Here is a 13707-nt window from a genome sequence, read left to right on the forward strand (position 1 = left end):
CTCCAATTGAGTCCAATATAGGAGAAGACTCACTATTTGCAAAAGGGTATGAATCTGAGGCTTAAGTTATGTTTCTCTGACCAAGGACAACCGCCTTTATTACTTTTTTGTTTTATATATATATATATATATTATTTTATTTCCTGGAGGTTTTTCCCAGGGGCTCCCCACCCAGATAAGAGTTGCCAATTCAAGTTGCACCAGGACCAAGGGTGTCTCTGTCTCTGTCTCTCTGTCTCTGTCTCTCTCCTTCCCCTCCCCCTCCCTCCCCCCTCCCTCCCCCCCCCCCGCAGCTCGGAGGCGGGGCGCGCGGGCGAGGGCGGCGAGCGGAGACTGACTGCTCGGCCCTGCACAGACATCTGTTTCTCATCTCCGTTTGCCGTGGCAAAGGAGAAGAAAGTCTTTTGCAAAGGGTGGGAAAGGCACAGATTTTTTTTTTTTCAAATCACACGCACACACAACAACAAAACTAAATAAGAAATGTTTCTTATTTAAAGGAGAGACATCTCAGAAGGCTGCGGAGTGAATACATGAGTGGGCTGGAGCCGAGCCCCCAGGGCGAGGGCGGGAACCCGAGAGCGCGTGGGGTCTGGGCTGCGGGCTGGAGCGGAGCCCGCGTGTCCCCGGGCACCGGGCGGGAAGGGGAGGGGTGGGGAGGGGAGGAGACGGAGGAGGGAGGGCGGGAAGGAGGGAAGGAGGCAGGGGGCGGGCTGGGGTGGGGGTGAGGGGAAGGCGCCCCGTGTGCAGCCCGAGGAGCGCTGGGAGGGAGGGAGGGAGGGAGAGGAGGGCGGGCGCTCGTCGTGTTCCCCCCCTCGCCCCGGGGGCATCCTGCAGAACCTCTCCTCGGAAATCCACGGGGAAATGGCAAACAGGATTGACGGGTTTCGCACGCCGCTCGTTAGACACCGCCGCTCATTTCCATAACCGTCTGCGGCGACGGCGGCGCAGCGCCCGGGTCGCGGCGGCGGGACCTGCCGGGACCCTCGCCCGCCGCGCGCGTCTGCGGCCACCGCCGACCGGGCCGCGGGGCCGGGATCGCGACCCGCACGAGCGCGCTCCGGGCGGCCGGGCTGGCGCCGAGCGCACCGCCGACCCGCGGCAGCCCCTGCGCGGCGGCCGCCGCCTCCCCGCTGACCCCCGCGGTAAGAGCCGGGCCGGGCGCGGGCTGCGGGGAGGGCGGGCGGAGGGCGAGGCCGGGTCTCCGGGGGGCTCCTGCCCGCGCGCGCGCTCGCGCACCCGCGCCACGCGGCCTCCCGCGCGTCGCCCAACGCCGGGGCCGCCACCGAGGTCCGCGATCGGTCCGAGTGCGGCCGGAGCGGGACGGGCCCCCACCCCGGCGGGGGGACGCGGGCTCCTCCGGGGGCTGGCGACCACCGTGGCGCCCTTCCACCGGGTGGGAGCCTTGGTCTCCCCGGGCCGCCCCGGCTCCCGCCCGCGTGCAGGAACCACGCCGGGGCTGGGGACAGCTGCTCGGGGGAGACCCCGGGGCTCTGGGGGCGGCTCGGCCCCTGGTCCGGAGCTCGGCTGGGGAGGGGGGTGTGGAGGACACCCCCGGGCCGGACGCCGCCGCGTTGGCAGGTGGGGAGGGAGGGGTTACGGATGTCAGGAGCGCGCGATCTCCAGAAAAAAAAAGAACCGCTGCGGGAGCTGACACCTCCCGTCCCCGCCACCTCCGCCCCCGCGCCCTCCTCCCGGGCTGCGGAGCCGCGCGGCGGGCGGCGGCGGCGGCGGCGGCGGCTCGCCTGTCCTCAGCTCACCTCCCCGCGGGCCGAGGCCGCTGCCCGCCGCGTCCGCGCCTCCGCGTCCCGTCCCCCGCCACCCCCCTCCCAGCCCCAGCAACTTTCCCGAGGGTCGGACCGCGGCCGCCGGCGTCGCGGCCCGGGTGCGGGGCTCCGGGCCGCGGGAGGGAGGAGGAGGGAGGGGGACGGACCCGGACCCCGCCGGCCAGCGTCGCCCGGACCTCGCCAGCCGCCCTGAGTCATCCCCTGGGAATCCTACCTTTGGCGTTTATTTCCCTTAGAAGGAAACTTGGTTTCTTTCGATCGAAAGGGAGAGAGAAAGAGAAGAAGAAAGGCAGGAGGGAAGCGGGAAGCATAAGGACGCACTTAGCCTCGGCGAGAGGCGCGGGGCTCCGGCACCTTGGAATTCGACTTGCCTTTGTTCCCGCGTACTTGGGTTGTTTACTTTCCCCTGCGGCCACCGGCTGGACTCGCGCTGCCCACCGGCCAGGAAGGGGCTCGGCGGGAACCCCTGGGGGAGGGCTGCGCGACCTGCCGGGAGCCGCCTGCCGGCGACGGCTGGGCCCCTCCAGCCTCAGCTCCCCCTCCCCCCCACTTCCCCCCTTCGACCTGGCCTGGAAGAGGCCGCCAGCACCCGGGCTTCATTCTGGAACCCCTCTATTCTCAGGAGCCCTCCCCCACCCCCACCTCCCCCCCATGCTCAGAGACCCAGCCTCGAGCCCTGGGCCTCGCCGGAGGCCACAGCCTCTGGACCCGGCAGGCAGGTGGACGACAGGGACCTGCAGGAAAGCCACACCTTGTCTTTTTAGAAGGCTTGCCCCTTCTACCACCACCTACAGACAGGTTGTTGAGCGCTTGTAGGGACCGTGTCGAGTGAGGGGCTTCATTCCATGGGGTGGGTGCAACGTTCCAGGGCACCTGAGCTGCTTTGGAAATGCCAGTTGCTTTCCAGGCTTGGAATCGTTTCCTGACTGCTCTAATGCTCTGAAGATGTTCTCTAACTGCCAATGACAGGTAGGAGGGAGGCCGAAAAACCCATGACCCGGGGCTGAAGTCAAGGTGCTACTGAATCTGTAGCTACGTTTACCTGGGGTCAACCGCAACTGTTAGCATCATAATGGTTCCACGGGAAGAGCAAGCCCAACTCATCTGCAAAAAATCAAATTACATACACATGCATGCCTTGAGGTCCAGCCTTCAGCCTTCGGAGGACCCTTGAGAGATCCCTGCTCTACTGTATCCACTTGCAGGACAAAAGACACAGGAGCCTGAACATAGTAGGTTAAGACTTCCTTATTTTGACCAATGTGCAGACAAGCACACTTTAGCAGCTCCTTTTGAATTCACTCACTTCAGATGCTAAGGAAGAAAAATGTATGTGTATACGTATACATTTATATATGTGTGTGTGTGAGAGAGAGAGAGAGAGAAAGAGAGAGAGAGTAGTGCCTATATTTAATATTAACAGCATGTAAATTTGTAGACTTGAATCTCTGAATACCATAGCAGGATTGTAATGTAAATCACACGCAGAGAATACTGAGTTTGGCTCCCTACATAGACTACAAATAAAGATGCACATTAAACATTGAGTGTTCAGTGCTGTACAGTCCAGTGTTTCTTCAACATTAAACTTGGCTTCTTCATTTATTAACATCCCAGAGTAGTTTAAATAGACTAGGAGACTCAGTTGCAAAATCTCCTCCTTTCACTCCCAAATAATCCTAGTTCATTCATGTTTTATTCAGGCTTACATAAATCACTTGCAGAAACTCAGCCTTTCTCTTTTAGGGTTTTGTGTGTAACAGTTTCCGATTCAAAAAAGAAAGAAGGAGGGGGGGTGAATAGCTTACTGAAATTAGATGTTGTAAACCAAAGAAACAACTAATATAAAAACTACAGATGCCACCTTTCAAGTTCCAATGCGTAATGATGGCATTTTATATGCTAGAAACAATACTAACAAATAGAAACACTGAAATTCTTAACAACCAGCAAGGCCACTCCCCCCAAGTCATTAAAATATAAACAACCTCTGACTAACATACAACAGCACAAGGCTCCTTAATGTCCTATTAAGCAAAGGTAATTGTGACTAGAGACCTGCAAATGCCTTTTTTTCTAAGGGGCCTGGCTTTGTCAACCTGTACATATAATAAAAGTTCTCGATTTTCACAGAATTCACCATCAAAGTGAGTTGTAAACTTAAAGCTGGGAAATATTGTTGTCTTCAATCAAAGACTTCTGATTTCTAATTTTTTTTTAAAAAAAAGCTATGATTTGCTCTTGGCAATATCATTTCCCAATGTGATTGTCTCCTAGAATAGGTTGAAAGATTGGGCCATTTCCCAGGAGTCTTCTTGGGAATAAAGTATCATGAGCTCTGATACCTTGCTTGGATACAAAATTTGAGGGATGCTAGACAGGGATGTCTGCAAGTGATTTTTTTTAACTGAAGATTCAAAGAGAAAAAGAAATGTCAATGTCATATCTCACCATTTCATGATAAGAATTAGCTAAAACACTCACTCCCCGCCCCTTCCTTGCAATATGGTTAGATGTCTCTTCCTCCCTTCGGTGGTATTGGAACTGAAGCTGAGAGGGCAGAGAGAAGGCAAAGGAAAGAGCCTTTGCTGCCAGGAGCTCTGCTCACCAGAAGGACTTTATCTCTTTAATGAGGCCATTCCCCCTTTCCCTGAGCCTTTGCCTCCTTTTACTTGGAAACAGACCTTTGCATAGCTGGGAGAGAATAATGGTTTCCTCCAAGACAAAGATACAATCATCCTTTCTCCATAACATTACATGCCATAGAATTTGGAAAAGAAAGAGCAAACTAGACTCTTAGTGTATTTTTGAAAGACAATCTTCAGAAAGCAAGCCTGGCATCACATCCGTGACAGTTCTTCAAACCGCAAAGTGAAAGTGGAGACTTGAGTCTCCACAAGGAATAGGCAGTTAGCAAGGCTAACTGTTACCACTGCTGTCACCTCTGGTCTGTGGGTCTTTTTGCTGAGAGAGAGAGAAGAGAGAGAGAGAGAGAGAGAGAGAGAGAGAGAGAGAGAGAGAGAGAGAGAGAGAGAGAGAGAGAGAGAGAGAGAGTGTGTGTGTGTGTGTGTGTGTGTATGTGGTCCTGGGCTTGAACTCAGGGTCCGGTTGCTGTCCTTTTTTTTTTTTTTTTTTTTTTTGCTTAAAACTGGTGCTTTTGGTGGTTAATTGGAGATAAGAGTCTCACAGACTTTCCTGTCCTGGTTGGTTTCAACTGCCATCCTCAGATTTTCTGAGTAGCTAGTAAACCACCAGTGCCAGGTTTGGTTTTTTGCCTTGATAGCAGACTCTTCTCCCTCACACTTGCCCTTGACCCTGCCTTGACCCTCATGAAGGACCAACTGAAAATATTTATCCCTTTTGGCAGCATCTTCATCACCTAAGGGGGTAGGGGGAAGGAGAGGCAGGCAGCAGTACTGCAGAGACATCTCATCTCCCTGCAGACCCAAGGGAAGGGTGTGAACTGGAGAGAAGGGCAGTGATGTGTGGCCTCTTGGAAAGTTCCTGCCTGCGTCTGGGCTTTGCAGTTTAAAGAGTTGTTGGCTGCCTCTGGCCCCAGAGCCCTGGCTCCTGTTTAATATTCTGCCTGCTTGGTTGATGTTGTGCTTGGCTCCTGTGGGACTGCAACTCACGGCTGGAAACTGGAGCCAATTTTCTGTCTTCATCTAGCAGTGTTTTGACTGGAGGCAGATCCAGTTCAGGCCGATCTGGGCTGGTGGAAACAACTACCAAGTGTGTGTCTGCTTCCCTCTGGGAGGAGAAAGTGGAGGGAGCCCCAGCGTGTTGTAGAGACGGGGACAGCAGCAGACTGAACCTCAGAGCATCAGTTGGGATTAAGGTGGAGATTGCTGCCTCCCCCGCCCTTTTGATTTGATTGATTAGTGGATTTCATCAAAGGAGACTCCCAGGGGATTGACTAGAAAATTGATTTTGCCTTATTAATAGAAAAGAAGAGCAAGGGTTTTGGCCTTGCCTTTTAGTGGTACATTTTCTGCCGGGAAGGTCAGGAGGAAAAATGTGTTTAGAAGGCAAAGCAGACAGCTGCTTTGCCTTCTGAAGAGGGCTGAGGGGAATGTGAGAACAATAAGGAGTGGGGTTTTAAAGATCCGCCCCTGAAATGCAGATTACGGAACACAGAGGCTGAGCTAACAGCAGCCAGAGTTTGCTCAGGTTTTCTGGGAGGGAGGGGGAACAGGGGGAGGTCAGATGGTTCAGGGTGAAGGGGAGGACCTGGAAGTCAAAGTTTCCCAAAGCCAACAGATGAAAATGTCAAGGCCAGCCCCTGGCTAGCTCTTGATCAGAGCTATTTTCCTTTTCTTTTTTTTCCCACAGATCTGAGGCTGTCAGAGATGACTCTGGTTCTGTCCATGAATAGATTCTGCGAGCCCATTGTCTCAGAAGGCGCTGCCGAAATTACGGGGTACCAAACACTATGGGAGGCTGACAGCTACCGAGGCCCCAGCCCTCCAGGGCCGGCACAGGCTCCTCTGCAGGGAGACCGGGGAGCCGGCCCCCCACTGGCAGGTATAGCTCTAGACCCTTCTGCTCTCTGTGGCCACACTGGTGGGGAGGTGGTATTTCAGGCGCCCTTCTGAGCCGAGAGCTATTAATGCTTCAGGGCTGTCTGTACAGTCAACCTAAGGCAGCCCTGGCTCCTGGGAGAGGACCAGAAGTGGTATTTAAATTACATTCCAACCTGCAGCTCCCAGGGCTGCGGGTGGCCTGAAAGTCATGGGGCTGTGTTTTTAACAGAACCAATCCAACTATTGAAAGTCAGAGTGTGGACTCTGGTGTTTTGTTCTGGTTTTTTTTTGTTTTGTTTTTTAATCCTAGGGAACTATGTGGTTTTCTAAGCTGCACAGGCCTCCTGTGCTCACAGTGAAACCTTTATCCCATGAAGATGCCATGAAATGATCTGCACAGGGGCCACAGCCAGGTGTCTCTTCTCTTTATAGAACAGAGACAACTGACATATATGTGTGTGTGTGTGTGTGTGTGTGTGTGTGTGTGTGTGTGTGTATTTCTTTAAAGAAACTAAAATATAAAGCAAGATTCAGGGAACTCTTGTGCCAAAAAGAGGGGGGGGGATTAAGAGCAATTTGTAGTCTAAAAAAAATAAACCCCACTTTATTTATGGTTGACATGTTCCAATTTTTAAGAGTGAAAAGAAGTTTAATTACCTCCAAATTTAAATTTTAAATATTTAAATTTATATATTTTTAAATATATTTTTATTGTAATTAATAGAAGGGTTACAAAATTTATATTTTAAAAGAAGAAATGTCATAACTCCAGTGTGCAGATCACCATTTGTTTACTAAGCTAGAGCCAATAACACAGAAAGTAGTTTGATTACCAGTGGTTCTAAATAAAGATGTATATATTTAAACCGTGGTGGTAAGTGCCTTAAGTAATGAAACAATTCGAAGGACTGATATTATTTCACAGTTGCTCCACTCTTCCCGTTTTGGGATTTTGCATGAGCATAGAATTGAGACTGATTATTTAAGTAAATGCAGAAAGATGTCATTGTTTTTTTCCAATGAATTGCTGAGAAGTCTTGCCTGCTCTGGCTCACAGGATTCCATGTGATAGCAACTATTAAAGAGAAATGTTTATTTTTAATCAGCACATGTACACACAAAGATAGAGCCAACTATCTTCTAGAAGGAACGGAAATGAAAGTATTTTGTTTGGAGAACCTCTGGCAAACCGCATGTCATTTGTCATATCTGATTTATTACCACAGGATCCCATTACAGGGGAATTTCAAATCCTCTAACAACATCCAAGATCTCATACTTTAAGAGGAAATATGTGGAAGAAGAGGATTTCCATCCACCACTCAGCAGCTGTAGCCATAAAGTATGTTTTTTTTAAGTCATTATTTTTATAAAGAGTTTAAGCTATTTAGTAACAGTTGCTTGATCTACTTCCAGAAATTAAATTGTTCCACCCAAGCAATGAAAATGAACCACTTCTCCGGAGGGCCTCATGAATGGTTGTCACTTTTTTTCCCATCCTGTATTATTTTTCATGAGTACTTGAAGAGAGAGTCCAAAAGAGATCCTCCACCCAGAAATAACAAAATTATAGAGTGCCATGGAGTTCTTTTGTATTTTTGATTTAAGTTGCATGGAGGACTCTGGTTACTCGGTGCATTCACGTGTAGGAAATGCTCTGGTTCTCTCCTGCCATTCTCTCCCCAGTCTGAGATCTTACTTGGCCAAGGCTACTTACTTCTGTGTGTGCCCCATTCACCCACCTATTAGTGCCAGGCTCACCATCCCTTGACAAACCGCATGCATTGCAAACATGTACTTCTTTTTATATCTATTCCATGGGCTCAGTTTTTAGAAACTAAATTCTTTCTCAGGAAGAGACCAGAGCTCACTTTTTGTGGGGGGCTGGGGGTCTATATAGTAAGAAAATAATACTGAGGGGAGGGCCTGGGGTGTGGCCTAGTGGTGGAGTGCTTGCCTAACATGCATGAAACCCTGAGTTCAATTCCTGGGTACCACACCCATAGAAAAATCTGGAAGTGGTGCAGTGGCTCAGGTGGTAGAGTGCTAGCCTTGAAGAGGCTCAAGGAAAGTACCCAGACTCTGAGTTCAAGCCCCAGGACTGGCAAAAAACAAATAAAAATAAATAAGTAAATAATACAATGGGGAAAGTGAATAGGATGGTGAACTCAACATGTAAGGTTTTGAAATATTACTTACATTTGTGTATATATGTGCATATATATTTGTATATATAATATATATGCATATATATGTATACATATTTGTAGCCTTTTTCAAAACCCTGCTGGTTTTATCAAGGAAGGTATATCCCAGCCATGGTTGCCTGACAGAGAAAGAGGGGCCCTGCTTGCCTCATCTTGCCCCTAGACCCCATCCTCATCCTTTTATATGTTGTTTTTGCTCCTGTTCATATAGAGACAGCAATGTATGTTGTCAAGTACTGACCTCCTTGCGTGTGTGGTTTCTGTCCCTGCCTTTGGTTGGTCTGGTTGAATTCATAGCTCCTCAGGCTATGCCATGAGTTTTGGTGCTCTTCTTTTTGTTTTTAATTACTTGGGTGAGCCACACACAGCAGTTTATTCTGTTGCTCTGTGTGGTGGCTGTAGTCTTCTTCTAGTTGCTAGTGGGTTTGCACCAACTATCACCCAGTGTGGGTGTCAGACAGGACAGGAGTGAGTCTTCTCACAATCTTCTCTGCATCCTTTCTCTCCTGCCTAGCTCCAAAAGAAAGTCTTCTTTGGTCCTTCAGCTGACAGATCCTGTCTGAGTCCGAGCCTCGTTAATTATTATTGTCCTTTCTTAAGCAAGTATAATTGCATGTATGAACTTCAGAGGACAAAGAGGAGTGATCCGAAAGCCAAATCTCATGTTCCTTAATGGCTAGACCACACTTGGAAGCACACCCATTAGGACCTAAATCTTGGCATCTCTTAAAAAGTGGTGATTGCTCTGCAGTGCATGAGTGCATGCATATTTTCTTGCACACACATTTTTAAAAAGTACCCATAAGCTAGGAGCTGGTGACTCATGCCTTGAATCCTAGCTACTCAGCAGGATGAGCTCCCATTGTAGTTCCAAGCCATCCACACTACCCTGGACTGCGAAAGCTAAGGGACAGCACTCAGGCCCTGAGTTCAAGCTCCAGTACTGACAGCACTCTGCCTTGAAAATTCTCTGATTCTTGGCCACACCACTGTGCCAGGACAGGGTGGGGGAGCATCTGTGGCACCGGAGTCAACCTCCTTAACAGACCACCACGGGGCAGAGAGAGGAACAACAGGAGCCAGACGCTGACAAGAATAAACTATACAGTGGTGAGATTTTTCTTTTTTTGGTAGGGGTCAGTCATAGGGCTTGCACTCGGGGCCTGGGTGCTATCCCTGAGCTTTTCTGCTCAAGAATAGCACTCCGCCACTTTGAGCCACAGCTCCACTTCTGATTTTCTGGTGAATAACTGGAGATAAGAGCCTCATGTACTTTCCTTGAACTTTCCTGCCAGGGCTTGTTTTGAACTGCAGTCCTCAGGTCTCAGCCTCCTGATTAGCTAGGATGACAGGTATGAGCACAGGCGCCAGGCAAGTGGAGAGATTTTTTTTTTTTTTTTTTTTTGCCAGTCCTGGGCTTGAGCTCTGGGCCTGAGCACTGTCCTTGGACTTTCTCAAGGCTAGAGCTCTACCACTTGAGCCTCAGCACCACTTCCGGCTTTTTTCTATGTATGTGGTACCGAGGAATTGAACCCGGGTCTTCGTGCATGCTAGGCAAGCACTCTACCACTAGGCCAAACTCCCAGCCCCAAGTGGTGAGATTTTTAATGTTGTCCATCTCCTAAGCTTTTCTCTTCCCTTTTTTTTACTTTCAGACCATCTCCATTTTTGAGGAGCGAGCCCACATCCTTTACATGTCCTTAGAAAAGCTTAAGTTTATCGATGATCCCGAGGTATACCTCCGAAGATCTGTCCTCATCAACAACCTGATGAAGAGGATCCACGGAGAGATCCTCATGCAGAACAACTGGTGCTTCCCCGCCTGTTCTTTCAACGGCACCTCCGCCCAAGAGTGGTTCATGGCCCAAGACTGTCCTTACCGGAAACGACCGAGGGTGGCCAAAGAGGAGTGCGAGAAGTTCCATGCCTGCTGCTTTTACCAAGAATGCGGTGGTCACTACCTAAATTTGCCCCTCTCTGTAAATGCTAGTGTTGGAAGTGCCTCCACCGCTGCCTCCTCTTCCTCTTCAGCTTCCTCTTCCTCTCCCCCTCTGCCTTTGCCGAGCTGTTCCCACCAGGTGGATTTCCACGTAAGCAATGCACCCATTTACAAGAGCGATGGCCAGATACCTGCCAATGAAATCTTTGTCACTAATGTCAGGTCGCTTGGTGTCCATGAAAAAGCCAAATTAAATGATGAGAAAGCAAATAACGAGACCAACAGGAATAATGACCCCCTCAGCCATGAACCTGTGGGAAATGACCTTGATTTTGAATGCAAAGGCCAATTTTATGATTACTTTGAGACTGGATATAATGAAAAAAACAATGTGAGCGAGTCTTGGAAAAAATCTTTAAGGAAAAAGGAGCCTTCGTCAACTAACAAGCTGTGCTGTAGCAAAGGAAATAAAATATGAGCCATCTTCTTACCCAAACTTTGAAGCATGCACAGCACGATCAATTAGTTCCATAAATTTTATTTTGAATGGATTTTATAGTTTTGTACAACCGATGAAATTATGCCATGAACATGCCATGTCGTTTTCATGCCTGGAGAGCAGATTGCAGGGAACATCTGTAGTAGGCATCAGTGAGCTACTTAGAAATGTGGTGATTTTTGTTTTTGTTTTTGTTTTTTAAACCAAGGAAACAATGCTTGATGCAATGCTTAAAAGTATATCTTAGTTTTCTTACCAAAAAAAAAAAAAAAGTCAGTAGAACTAGATTGGGAGATAATGTGACCTTGTAATATTTTTAATTGTCTCCCAAGAAGCCTGTCACTAGATAAGAAAGTTCAATACATTTGCCAGTTAAGTGGTTCTTTGGTAAGCAAATCAATATAACCAGCAAAAGATGGTCTGCTTCTTCAATATGATACAGTATTTTTCTTCTAAATAAAAGACTGAAGACAGAGAGCTAGAGGAAATGGCTTCACGGAGCTGTTCATTATTTGTATCTGACAGTCTCTCTGTGACAGAGAAAAGTAGTATGGGACATAATGAGACACCCGTTTAGGGAAGCAATCAACAGTCTTGGAGAGGGGTATTCCCTGGGAATTCCTGACTTCGCTGTGGCTGACGGGTGATGACGCTTTTAGTGAGGTGGTATACAGGGCGATTTTTGGTGCCTTACTTTCTCTTAATTTTTGCCAATGTGAAAATTAAGGATAAATCAGAGTTATAGCAGGGATTTAACAAAGAGGAAAAGAAAAACACGCATTATATACACACAAACAAAAACAAAAAAACACAGGGTGGATCTGTATGGTTTGGAAACTGTTAACTTTGAACTATTGTGTTCGACTTTTGATTCAACATCTCTATTCTTTTCTTTTTATGCCCAGTTGCTTTGGGTTTGACATGGGGAAGAAGGCTTAGAGGAGACAATAGAGAAGAGAGAAAGAGAGAGAGAGAGAGAGAGAGAGAGAGAGAGAGCGCGAGAGAGCGAGAGAGCGCGCCAGAGAGCGCGAGAGCGAGCACTAGCGCTTAGAATCCTGCACTGGCTGCTTGAGAGTTTCTGTGGTAACAGTCTGTTGCTGGGGTTTGGGGTTTTTTTGGGGTTTGGGGTTGCTTTGTTTTGCTTTTGTTTTCTCTTGTCCAATGAAGTTCACGAACCCCGTGGCATGCATTATCCTTTAATCTGTTCTTTGCATCATTTCACTTGTTTAGATTATAAAAGCATGTGGTTTTTTATATATGACTTTTGCTGTGGATTAAGAAGCACAATGTTAAGAAATGATGTGGTGATCCATAAGGTTTTTCTCTTAAAGAATGTAAAGATGTTTGGTTATTGAAAAGTTATTTTGGAGAAATGGGACTTGGGGGGGGGGGTAGAATGGTGACTCTGTATGAATTTGGCCAAGGCTCTTCTCCATTTGCAAGAGTGTTCAGGGTGGGGCTCTGATCACTCCCTCCACGAAACTACTTTCTATTGCCAATATCACTAATTGACTTGGGTCTTCACAACAGTACTTCCCAGGAACCAAATGCCGAACGGAGGAAGTAGGTAAGTCTTCCCAGTTTCTCCAAGATAAAGCTTTGTTCTTCTTCTGGCTATTAATATTAAATATGGGTCTCATTCATACAGTGTATGAGTTGGATCGTTTGGACAATTGTCCGCAAGGACCAATTTTTAAAACATGTTCTTGTGTTATAGCTAAATAGTCTAGTAATGTTTTGTCCTTTATTTTCAATATTTGATAAACAGTTGGTGTTGAAAATTTAGATGATAGATGCTTGTATATGAATGTGTTGTAATAAAGTGAGGTTTTCTTGATATATATTTATTAAAATGAACAAAATTCATTGTTTTTTCTGTTTTATTTTAAATGGATGTTAGCTATATTTCTCATTTCCATTAGTCTCTCTCTACTGAGGTCGGGGGGGAATGTAGGGAAGGATGTTCAAAGCATCTAGAAGCTAGTGAATAGGGACTACAAAGGAATTTTCAAAGTAAGACTCTTCAAGAGGCCAGTGTTTCAAAAACAGTCTTAGTTTAGATTCTATTTCTGTTGCTTAAGAAGCACGATGTTCCGGGGCCGGGAGTTTGGCCTAGTGGTTAAAGTGCTTGCCTAGCGTGCATGAAGACCCGGGTTCGATTCCTCGGCACCACATACATAGAAAAAAGTCGGAAGTGGTGCTGAGGCTCAAGTGGTAGAGCTCTAGCCTTAAGAAAGTCCAAGGACAGTGCTCATGCCCTGAGCTCAAGCCCAGTACTGGCAAAAAAAAAAAAAAAAAAGAAGCACAATGTTCCTAAAAGGTGCAAATCAATAAGGAACTATCTTAAAGAATGTAAAGACGCTTGTTTGGGTCAAGTTTCTGAAAAACATTTGTAGCATGAAACTGTAAGTATTGAACCCGAGGTGAGTCCCTCACAAAATGTCTTGTTAATTAAGAAGATGGCCCCTGTGTAAATGAACAGAACAGCTACAATTATTACTAGAAGTAGCCTATATAATGCACATACAACGTTATTCTTAGGAGATAAACTTTACTTGAGGAAAGGGAAAGCTATTTGGAGGCTAATTCATTTGTCAACTGCAGCATTCTTATGATGAGCACAATACTACACGGAGATTTAATTATGAAAAAAGTGACTCATTCTTTTATTTTTAAGAGGCCTAGCCATCTCGTGTATTCTTGATAGCCAAAGCAGGAACATGATGGAGTTGTTAATTTTCTCTTTAAAAAAAAA

The 13707-nt window shown here is 47.6% G+C and overlaps 1 protein-coding gene across 2 annotated transcripts; it reads left to right on the forward strand.

Moving 5' to 3' along the window:
• The first annotated feature begins 1071 nt into the window (after window positions 1-1071).
• On the forward strand, window positions 1072-11900 carry LOC150038960 (SERTA domain-containing protein 4). 2 transcript variants are annotated; one of them, XM_090328082.1, is made up of 4 exons: window positions 1072-1142; window positions 6117-6308; window positions 7534-7649; window positions 10170-11900. In XM_090328082.1, the coding sequence occupies exons 2-4, from the start codon at window positions 6134-6136 to the stop codon at window positions 10929-10931; spliced, it is 1053 nt and encodes a 350-aa protein (XP_090184208.1). In that variant the 5' UTR covers window positions 1072-1142; window positions 6117-6133; the 3' UTR covers window positions 10932-11900. The 2 variants fall into 2 exon arrangements, with proteins under 2 accessions (XP_090184208.1, XP_090184207.1); XM_090328081.1 differs by lacking the exon at window positions 1072-1142 and adding an exon at window positions 2928-3016.
• The last annotated feature ends 1807 nt before the right edge of the window (window positions 11901-13707 follow it).

The sequence above is a fragment of the Megascapheus bottae genome, unplaced genomic scaffold (genome assembly GCF_031878675.1).
Source record: "Megascapheus bottae isolate mThoBot1 unplaced genomic scaffold, mThoBot2.hap1 H_1, whole genome shotgun sequence".
NCBI classification, from domain to species: Eukaryota; Metazoa; Chordata; class Mammalia; order Rodentia; family Geomyidae; genus Megascapheus; species Megascapheus bottae.

Bases quoted from the DNA above. Each gene is read 5' to 3' on its own strand.
- LOC150038960 (XM_090328082.1), top strand. From the start codon at position 6,134: ATGACTCTGGTTCTGTCCATGAATAGATTCTGCGAGCCCATTGTCTCA. The intron at 6,309-7,533 runs GTATAGCTCTAG...TTATTACCACAG, and splicing joins AGCCGGCCCCCCACTGGCAG to GATCCCATTACAGGGGAATT. The intron at 7,650-10,169 runs GTATGTTTTTTT...TTTTACTTTCAG, and splicing joins TCAGCAGCTGTAGCCATAAA to ACCATCTCCATTTTTGAGGA.